The sequence below is a fragment of the Octodon degus genome, unplaced genomic scaffold, assembly GCF_000260255.1.
Source record: "Octodon degus isolate 3935 unplaced genomic scaffold, OctDeg1.0 scaffold00145, whole genome shotgun sequence".
Taxonomy (NCBI): Eukaryota; Metazoa; Chordata; class Mammalia; order Rodentia; family Octodontidae; genus Octodon; species Octodon degus.
The window spans coordinates 5,914,830-5,925,628 of NW_004524721.1; the positions used below are offsets into that span (position 1 = coordinate 5,914,830).

At 40.3% G+C, this 10,799-nt stretch overlaps 1 protein-coding gene and 1 pseudogene across 6 annotated transcripts in view; one reads left to right on the top strand and one right to left on the bottom strand.

Moving 5' to 3' along the window:
- The window catches only part of Arhgap21 (Rho GTPase activating protein 21), a 146,986-nt gene that overhangs the window by 27,867 nt on the left and 108,320 nt on the right, over positions 1–10,799 (top strand). For 5 of the 6 annotated variants that reach the window (XM_023701954.1, XM_023701956.1, XM_023701957.1 and 2 more), the window contains one exon: positions 9,186–9,326. The exons of the other annotated variant lie outside the window; for it this stretch is intronic. In XM_023701954.1, the coding sequence (XP_023557722.1) occupies positions 9,186–9,326 (141 nt within the window). The remainder of the gene's footprint in view (positions 1–9,185; positions 9,327–10,799) is intronic. 6 annotated transcript variants of the gene reach the window in all.
- Positions 226–542, bottom strand: LOC105743643 (annotated as a pseudogene).

The following is a 10,799-nucleotide window of genomic DNA, read 5'->3' on the forward strand; positions in this document are numbered from 1 at the left end:
AGGGAAAACAGTGATAGTATTTACTGAACTGGAATTACTATCAAACCTTGAAGAAAAAAATGATATACATTTAACTACAAGCCAATTTTATTTAAATCAGGACTGTCCAACAAAAATATTCTGTCAGCCACTCATGATCTGAATTCTGGTGTATGAGATTAAATTATAGTACACATACAAAAACCATGAGACATTTCTGATCTGTAATAAATAAGGCAGTAGCTGTTACTCATTAGTAGCCTTTTTGAGGTAAGCTATTAAGTCTGCCTTTTCTCCCTTCTTCTTGATGCCAGAAAGATCATTTTTGTTTCTGGAATGTACTTCTTGGGATTCTCCAAATACTCCATCGATGTAGCCTCTGCCCAGGTGATACCTTTGATCTTGTTGGCATCTATGTAAGAGAATCCAGCAGCCTGACCTGTCTTCTGCCCAAAGAGACCATGGAGATTTGGCCCAGTCTTGTGCTTGCCTCCCTTCTCAACAGTATGGCACTGGGCCCACTTCTGTACAAAAATTTTCTTGCCTTTCTCAACATCACCCATTTTTAAACCTGCTGCAGCTTCCATGCCCTTTGGTCACGTTACCACAAGGAAAGTTCTAGTGCAGAAGCCTGATGTCCCACTCTCTGCTATTATCATTTTCATCAGGAACCTGTGAAGGACCTCAGGCAAGACCCTGAGGGTTTTGCCTTTTTAGGTATCCATATTGTGAGAGGCTTTTTTTCTCGCTCAGCTCTGTTTCCAGTCCTTTTGGGCTTTGCTACTTGTGCTCTCTGCTCACTTCCACAACTGATGACCTTGGATTGGATGGAGATGGGACGGGCATCAGCTCTAGTGGCCCTGGAGGCTTTGTGAATATAAGTTAAAGGAAACAGTTTTTTCTTGGAAGGTTTTTCAGTCCAGAGGGAGGGCACATGAGGATTAAAAAAGAGGTCTCCTTGGTATCAGGAAGAACCCATCTTGGTATACTCAGTGGCATCTAAACACTGTTGACCTACAACTTCAGAATTTTAGTGATCATAGCTATTGGGAAAAGAGCCCCTCTGTCCTGTAGTTAGCCCCTCATACCAAGCTTCTGAATTGGTGAAAAAGGCCACAGTAATTTATGAAACATTAAAAATAGTTTTTGTCAGGGAGCACTTACTGTATGTCAGGCATTTTTGCATATTCAACCTGTGGCTCTCAAAAGCCCTGTGAAGGGAGAAATTACTGTCACTTTCTGTGTTAACAGTAATACAGGGAAACTTGGGAAACAGGATTAAGGCCTCGGCCCATGCAGCTGAAAAGCTGCAGAGCAGATGCCGACCCAAGGCATCAAGCTCCAGTCCTACCCTTATCACTCACACTGTACTGACTCTGGACTGAAGGATGCATGGTGCTGTAGACGTCAGCATCTACAAACTGTGAGAAATGAGCAGTACACAGTAACAATTATGTACATGCATATACGGGTATATGCACATTATATTTCCTCCCGGTTGATAGCCAGTTTAGGGAGTAGTTGAGAAAAATGGACTGTGAAAGGGAAAATAACAGGAGAGAGGTAAAAGCACATCTGGAATGATAGGTATATAGTACTGGAAAAGAGATAGGTTGAAAGCTGGATGAGGTGACGTGCACCTGTTATCCTAGCACTCAGGAGGCTGAGGCAGGGGGATCTTGGTGAGTTTATAAGGCCAGCCTGAGCTATATAGTTAGTTCAAGGTCAGCCTGAACTACATACTGAGAGGCTGTCTCAAAAACAACGAAAAAGAGATACAGTGTTGAACAGTAGGCTTAAAAAGATAATAACACTAGTTATCAAGTAACGTAGTAGCTATGAATTTTAGTTGCTTTTTGTAATGTTTGTTAACAGCTTAGTTCTTCTTGGTTCTGTTACTAAAACTGGGCAAGCATGCAGCTATGGTATATGACATAAATATATTGAATTGGTGAATGTGCTATGTAAGCAACACAATTATAAATATTAAGCCCACATGAACAGTTCGTTTTAAATAGTGACATCATTAATGTTAGTTTAACAATATATAATTACTTTTGATCTGTAAAGCAGTTATTTGAATTATAGGCAATTTGCTGAAAAACTTGGTTTGTACTGATAGTTACTATCAAGACAGCTGCCTCTGCCTCTGTAGTTGGGAAGACTTTGTAGCTGATGTCTGTTAGGTCTTTACTTGGCCTGTACATGCTCCCTATGAACTCTGGCAGAGGGATGAAGTCAGGGTTAGATGTCTGAGAATGTAAAAATAGAAATCTGAAGGAAAAGGCAGATTTCAAGGAGACAGTCTAACCCCCAGCTGGCATGTTGATGTGTGGAATAGCAGACATCTATTTTGGCTTCTTGTTGATAGTTGGGCTTGATACAAGGAGAAGCACTTAAAAGTACTAAAGTTTGAACCTTACCTCCTGCCCAACTGTGGGGAAAGCAGTGTTTAAGAAGTCAAAAGACTAGAGGAGAGCCTTGAAGTCTGCATAATAGCAACTCTACCAATACTTTTTGTGTGGTTTGGAGAAAGTCTTAAATCTGTGCGGGTGTTTGAGGGGATGTAAATTGATTAGGTGATTATTAGAGTCTTTTTTTTTTCCTTTAGTTTTTTGAGACAGAGTGTCTCTTACATTATAGTTCAGGCTGACCTCAAACTTGGGGTGATCCAGGATTTCAGGTGAGTGCCACCATGGCAGGTTTTGATATTGGGGTTTCTTATATCCAATTCTAACCAAAAAAAAAAAAAGATTCTTAGAAAAGCAAGATATATTTTGTGTGTTATTATGTGGTTGAAGTAATGCAATTTTAGCCGTATATGTCATACCAAGTTTAAGTCATGACTGATGTGGTTGTTCATGTAGAGTGCCATTCATAGGGTCTTTCAGGGATGAAAGGGCTAGTTGTCATTCAATACAAACTTCATAATCGTAAATGGATGCAACTTGAAAATATACTCATAAGTGAAATAAACCAGACCCATACGTATAAATATTGTAATGTGAAACTTCATAATAGAGACCCTGTTAAAGAATGCACTGACTGGTATGTCATGCTGGTCCTGCCCCTGTGGCGTGCTGAGAGGCAAATGAGACTGGGCATGGTGGCATGCATCTGTAATCCCAGTGCTTGGGAGGCTGAAAACAGGAGGATCACTATAAGTCTGATCTATGTAGTGAGACCCTGTAGACCCTGTACTAAATACATAAGCATAAAATAAAATAAAAAATAAAGAGTGCACTGTCTGATTTTTTTTAAGGATTTGTAAACATAAGGAAATGTAGGAGCTATAGACTTTGCTTGTTTTATTAAGATTCCTCCAGACGCTCAGATGTGATACATATTATTCTTATGCTATGGAGCCTCTTACTTGAAAATGATAGGGCTCAACTCATCAGGCTTTTTATAAAGCTATGTTGAAAATGTAATGCAAAAGTATACTCTAGATTAATGGTCAGTTTCAGGAAGATGTGGACTGAATGGAAATAATGAGAACAGGGAGAAGAAGAACAAATGGCATAGGAATACAGAGCAAATTAGGCCAAAATGCTAAGATGACAAAATGGAATCAGGGTAGCACTCACTTTCCTTTTCTTCTTGGTGGTAGACATCTCTTTATTTGTTATGTGTCTCTGGACCTCATCCTTATCCCTTTACCTTTTTACACAGCCATTCATCTCCTAGTAGCTATTAGCTCCCATTGCCCCCTTGCCTGAGTACTTTCTTTTGGCTGAATGAGATTTTCCTATTCTGGGACATTTCTGCACTTTTCTCAGGGATAAGTGAGGGCTAACAATAGGTTACTCCTAGGAACAGCGTGTTTTATTGTTCTTCTCTATACTTTTGATAGTTATGCTTGAATTTTACTATGGCACTGAAGTGTAGATACTGCTGCTTAGCTTTCTGTTCTATAATTCTGACATCCTCCTAGCTACTTAGGAAGGCCTTATCTGTAACAGGATCACCCATTCACCATAGTGGCCAAAGGGGACAGATAGCACAGCACATCTCAGAAAAGCAAGTGCCACTTTGGTAGTCTGCCGTGTAGTTCTGGCATTTCTACATAAGGTGGGATCTCAGTTTTTCCAAGCTTATTAGAGCCATCCCAATAGTGTATTTGGGCCTCCACCAAACTTGTCTTAGTGTTGAGTCCTGAGTCTGGGTTAGATGCCTCATTTTTAACCTTAATTTAGCTTTATATTATACCCCTACCTTACTTTTTTTCTTTTTCTTTTTTTTTTTTTTATTACTGAGACAGAATACCCAACACCCAGAATTAAAGGGGAAAAGGTTTATTTGGCTCACTCATAGTTTGTAGTACATAATCAGCTAGCCCCAAGGATGGCACAGAAAGGAACAGAGCAGTTCTGGTGAGCAGAAGATAGTAAAGCATAGGAGAACCAAGACAAGCCTCTTTCTGTCCCTTACACTATATCCAGTCTACTAGGACCAGGGTGGTGCTAAACCATTCGGTGGACTACTTAGTAATCAGCCACCTATAATCCCAGCACTACACACTATAGATCCTACCACCTCTGAAAAAGCTCCACTTATGACTGCATGAGGCTTTGGAGGGGCCATCTAGACACAAACCATGACAGTTCGCCACTGACTCCCCAAAGACTCGTGTACATTTGCAAAAAGCATTTAGTTCATCTCGAAGAGTTGCCAAAATCCTAACAGTTTCAGCATTGCTGAAAAGTCCTCTGCAATTTAGGACAAATTCTTAGGTACAAGCCCCTGTACAAATGAAAAGAAAGTTGAACACTTCCAACATTCAGTGGTACAAGATAGACATTTCCATTCCAAAAGTTACAAACAGTGGGATAATAAGGAATAGAAACAGAGCAGGACTTAAATCCAGCATGACAAACATTAAATCCCACAGTTCACTTCCAGTGTCCCCAGCAATCTGTGGAAACTTGTGAACTCCAAAAGACTTAGGTGGCTTGACCCCTGTAGCTCTTGTTTCTCTTCTGGTCCTTGTAGCTCCCATGTCTTCTTTCTTTGGCAGGCTTTGGCTACTCCTTGCAGCTTCCCTTGGACAATCCACTTTCCTGATTTTTTTCAAAATTTTGGACTCACCACTACACCTTTGGTTTCACACTCACAGTTTCATATATTGCCCTCTCAGGGACACACTGCCTGACCTTTTAGACCTTCTTGTGAAATCTAGGTGGAAGCCTTCCTGAGTCCACAATTCTTGAATTCTATATGCATCTAAAACCAGCATCACATAGATGACATTAAGGCCTGACAATAGCTGGAGTAGTAGTCATACTTCCTTCTCTCTTGGCTGTAGGGGTCCAGTTGGCTGGAATTTCCTTTCTAGCCAAACTCTATATATTTTAAACCATCTCCTGTGCTCTTTGATCTTGTTTCTCAGTGTAAGTCTGGCTGAAACCCCCCAACAGTAGCCATGCCACTGTTTCAGCATTCGACTGCCTTGAAATTTCTTCTATAAGATCTACCACCTTTAATCTTAGTCTCAGGCAGGGTCTCTGGAAACTAACAAAATGCAGGTAGACTTTCTGCAAAGCCACAAGACATGTCATCTGGAGTGTAGCAGCCAAGTACAGCCATTCTTCCTAGCAGAAACCTCCTAAGCTTGGTGTTTACTGTCAAGATTTCTATCAGCCTTTTGGTCTTCTGAGCTCTGACCAGAATCTCCCATACAGAACAGCCTGAGGCTTTCCAAGGCTGCTCTTTCAACCATTGGGTCTTAGCCTTTTCAAACTCTGCCGTAAGCCAGTTCCAAAGGCTTCTGAATCATTAGGTCAGGTATAATCACAGCAACAAACCCATTTTTGAGGTACCAAGTTCTTAGTTACTTTTCTCAGTGCTGAGATAAAATACTTGGAGCTCAAAGTTAAATGCTCACAGTCCATAGAAATTTCAGTCTAAAATCAGCTGGCTCCAAGACAGGGTGACTCAGCCCACAGATACAGAGGAGAAACAGTTCATGTCAGACAGAAGGCAACAAAGCAGAAAGGGGCCACAAGGAGCCTCTTTCTGTTTCTTATATTGTGTCCAGGGTTAGTGCAGTACCAAACCAATCACACACCCTTAATCCCAGCATCACAAATGCAGATTTAGCCCCTCAGAGGATGCCCCACCTATGACCACATAAGACATTGGGGAGGGGGGATGGGGATATCTGAACTCAAACCATACTGATCTTGCTCTGCTACCCTCAGACCATTCCTCAGGCATGTTTTTGTTTGTTTGTTTTTTTTTTAAACATTTATTTATTTATTTATTTGTGTGTGTGTGTGTGTGTGTGTGTGTGGCCAGCTCAGCCCACCAGGGGGCGGGGCTGGCTGGCATGTGGTGCTGGGGGATTGAACCACGGTCCCAGTGCATTGCCAAGCTTGTTTCAAGTAGGTGCTTTAGACCACTGAGCCATCTCTCCAGCTCCAGCCATGTTTTTAAATACCAGTGTATGTTAGTTAGACCTTGCCATTCTTTGGGGGTAGAATTCCACTCGCCCCTTTTTAAGTTTTTAGGTGAGACCAGATCAACTTTAGCTTAGCTCTAATTTTGCCCTACTGGAGAGGCAGTACTCTGCTGCGTACTTTATGATGCCCCATGAATTTAATGAGGTTCTCTAATGCTCATTTATAAGAACAAACACAATTTCTAGCCTTGTATGAGTTTCAGGGATGGATTCCTCTCATCCTTTCAGGTTTATCGTTTCCTAATCTTGTTTAACATAGGCTCTTTAGTAGTACTGAACTAAAAACTGAGGTGAGGAACACTGCTGAAGGTCTGTGTGTTTTTTCTCTCACTCTGTCTCTGTCTCTCTGTCTCTTCGTCTCTTTGTCTCTGTCTCTCTGTCTCTTGTCTCTCTGTCCCCAATCCCCTCTCTCCCCTCCCCCTCCACCCTCCACACTCCGCCCTCCGCCCTCTCCCCTCTCCCCTCTCTTTTCACTCTCTTGGACACTGCCTTGTAAATTTAAAGTTACCTACCTGGGCTCCTTTTCCCTGCACCAAGGCCTTCAGCTTTCTAGCAGTGAGAGTTGTCCTGGGGCTCATTTCCTTTCTGGTATCATGTGCTTTGTGGCCTGTGGCCTGATATCCAGTCTGGAAGCCTTTGCTTCATAGTTCTTGTATTGTCTGGATGTTTAGTTGTTTTACATGGTAGAGTGTGTTATCTATTGTGGAGTACCAGATTAACCCTCAAGCTTAGCCACTAAAACAACAACATTATTATCTGTAGATCAGAAATCTAGGTGTGTCTTTACAGGGTTCCTCTGGCCCTGGAGCATCTTTCTGTATTGTAATCTAGGAATCAGCCCTAGCTGTAGTTTCAGGACTTGCCTGGGGAGGGATCTGCTTTCAGGCTCTGGTTGGTGGTGAAATTTAGTTTCGCAATGGCAGTTAAATTCAAGGCCTGAACTCTTAAACTGTCCTGTGGATGAAGACTGCCCTCAGTTTCTTGACTTGTTTAAGCTTGCAGACTTGTTTCATAGAAATCAAAAGCAAGGGAGAAGAATCAGAAAGTATGAGAAGAATAGAAGCTTCAGTATTTTGGACCCTAACCTTGTGACATATCATTGCTTTTATGGAATTCTTTTTGTTGAAAGCAAATTGTTAGGTTCAGCCCACACTTGAAAAGAGAATTTCATGTATGATGAATACAGGGAAGCAGGGATCACTGTTCTCTCTCTCTCTCTCTTTTTTTTTTTTTGTCTGTGTGATTGACTTTTAATTTATGTCAGAGTTGGAAAATCTATTGGCACTCTCTCAAGTATCTCTGGTACATTCATTTGCTAGGATGCTTATAGAATTCATTATATACAGTATAGAGTAGTCCCCAGCTATAACTTGTTATAGTGAAGGAACACAAAGCAAATCAGCAAAGTAACAAGGAAAAATTGGATGGGACAGAGTTTAGAGGAAACTATACACGAGCTTCCGGGAGTCCTGTCCTAGTTAAGTCAAACAGGATGTGCTGAATTCCTTTACCAAGGAACTTTTACTGTGTGTGTGTGAAGTATTGTATTCAAAGAAAGCTCATTCAAGACAACACTTTTATTCAGGGCTTATTGCAGAGATGCCTTCTGCCCAGCACATGCCAAAATTCTAGACACGCAGAAGTGAAAGCAAGGGTTCAGCATTAACCACATTATTTACACAAACAATGTAGGCAAATTGAGCCATTTTATCAGTTAGCAAATGGTGAAAACATTTTTTTTTTGTACCAGGAATTGAACCCAGGACCTTGTGCTTGCCAGTCAGGTGCTTGTGTTGCTGAACTATATCTCCCGCCCAAGAATATTCTGGAGATCTAAGCTATATGATACCAGTTGAGGGCTGCCTTGCAAGTCATGATTCTGCACAGATCAGAAAGGGGATTTATATTAAGCTTATCATAAATAGTAATCAGTGAAAATATCTTATTAAAATGTTTCCTTCAGACTTAGGAATGTGAGGGTAGGGGAACATTATAGTAGGGCCAGGAAAGCAAAGAAATTTAATTCGGGCAGTAGTCTTTGTGTTTAGATTCTAGCTTCAGTGTTACAGCACATATTTATAGTGAACTTAGGAAAAAAGCATTCCAGTGGTGTAGTGTATGCAGTATTTGCTTCTAGAAATATTTTTTCAGTTCCTGGGTTGGACCTGGCTACTGTGCGAGTATAGGCTATTAGCTGGTGAGTAGGGCAAATATTAAATACACAAGGATTTATTTATATATTTAAAATTTCCTTTACAGGAAAGAAAAATATTTAATTTCTATTTATCCAATAGAATTTTCACATACCTTCTTTTCGCCATTGTTCTGGTGTGAACAAAATAGAGCTGTTGCCCTTTGGGACCCAGAATCTCAACTAGGGCCAAATGGAGTGTTAAGCAATAAATAATATATTAAGTAACAAATATATAGTATTTCAGCTATATAGCGTGAGCTGTAATTTAAAGTATATTTATGGCAGTTTGTTGTAAGACTATGCCCCATTTTGGCCTGCCACCGAAGTCCATAATCTCAAACCGTATATGGAGCTGAGACAGCCGGATCTCAGTCCAGCTTGGGCAACTGAATGACTTTGTGAGCTCCTGTCTCAGAATGAAAACTGAGCTGGAGGTGTAGCTCAGTGTGGAGGTCCTAGGTTCAGTCCCCAGCACTGGGCCTCTCACATCACATTTTATTCATCTCCTACTCTACTGCTTGCCTCCCATGCTTTCTCCCTTCCTTGTTCTAGGGATCAAACCTAGTGCCATTTGATGCCAGGCAAGTGGGCTATCCCCAGCCCTCCAGTTGTTTCCAATTTGGGGTTATTGAAAATGAAGCTGTTATGAACATTTTTGCCCATATCTTTATATGTATGCATTTCTGTTATCTGGTATGTAACAGTATTTGACAATTCCTGTTATTCTACATCCCTTGCCAACAATTGCCAGTTAAATTATTTTTATTTTGATGTATAGTAGTATGTCATTATTTTTTTGTTTGGTACTAGGAATCAAACTCAGGGCCACGCACTTGCCAGGCAGGCACTGTGCCACTGAGCTGTAACACCAGTCCCGTCATTTTAATTTGCATTTTCCTAATCCCTAATAAAGTGAGCATCTTATAGTTACTAGCCATTTGGATTTCTCATTTTGTGACAAATTTATCAAGATATTGGGGCTGGGGAGATGGCTCAGTGGAATAAGTGCTTTCCTAGCAATTGCTAGGGCCTGAGTTCAATCTCTGGTTCCGCAAAAAAAAAAAAAAAAATCAAGATGTTTTGCTCATCATTTACTAGCTATAAAGATTTTGATTGAGTTACCAGATTTTTTTGAATACAGTGTTAAAAATCCATAGAATGGAACTGTTATATAACTGTCAAGTTTCTTTGAGTAGTCGCTATTTGATCTGTCCAAGCCTTTATTTTTGCACATGTTAAGAATTAAATATCAAATATTTAATATTAAATATTTTCTACAGTGGTAATGTCTACTTGGATATAAAGATTTTTTAAAGAGAAAAGATCCACTCAGTGGAATAAGCACTTCCCTGGCAAGCCCAAGGGCCTGAGTTCAATCCCCAGTTCCGCAAAAAAAAAGAAAAAAAGATTAAACTCAAAGCTTTGCCAGGGAGATGGCTCAGTGGAAAGAGAAAAGATCCAGAGAGTGGGTGGAATTGCTCCTTTTTTTTTTTTTTTTTTTTGGTGCTGGGAATTGAACTTAGGACCTTGTGTTTGCCAGGCAGGCATTGTGCTGCTGAGCTATATCCCCACCCCTCAAATTTCCACATTAGTATTGATGAATTTTCAGTAGAATTAACTTATAAGAAGGCAGACTCTCTAAAAACTTGCTTCTTGTGGAAATTAGAATTATTTAAGTAGAATTTGAATTAAATTTTATACAATTTCATGAGAAGAATTGTACCAAAACTTTTCCCATATTCTCTATACCTTCTGCAGGTGTTTTTGTCCACTCTATTGCTGTTGATATCATAGGCTGATTCTTCTCTCTAAGATCCCTCTCTGAAGCATAGACTCCTTTTCATAACCAACTACAAAATCTCTCCTGTGATACCTCACTGGTGTTTTCAAACTTTTGTATCAAAAATTAATCTTCTGTCTTTCCCTCCCAGTGCCATTCCAGACTTCATTAATAACAGTGGGTTTTTTTCCATAATTTTATTGAGAAACAAATAGCAATGAGACTCTTTCTTTCTTTCTTTCTTTCTTTCTTTCTTTCTTTCTTTCTTTTACTTTATTTCATTTTTGGTGGTACCAGAGATTGAACTCAGGACCTTGCACTTGCCAGGCAAGCACTGATTCCACTTAGCTATCTCCTTGGCTCCAAATGTTGAAAGTGTTGTTATT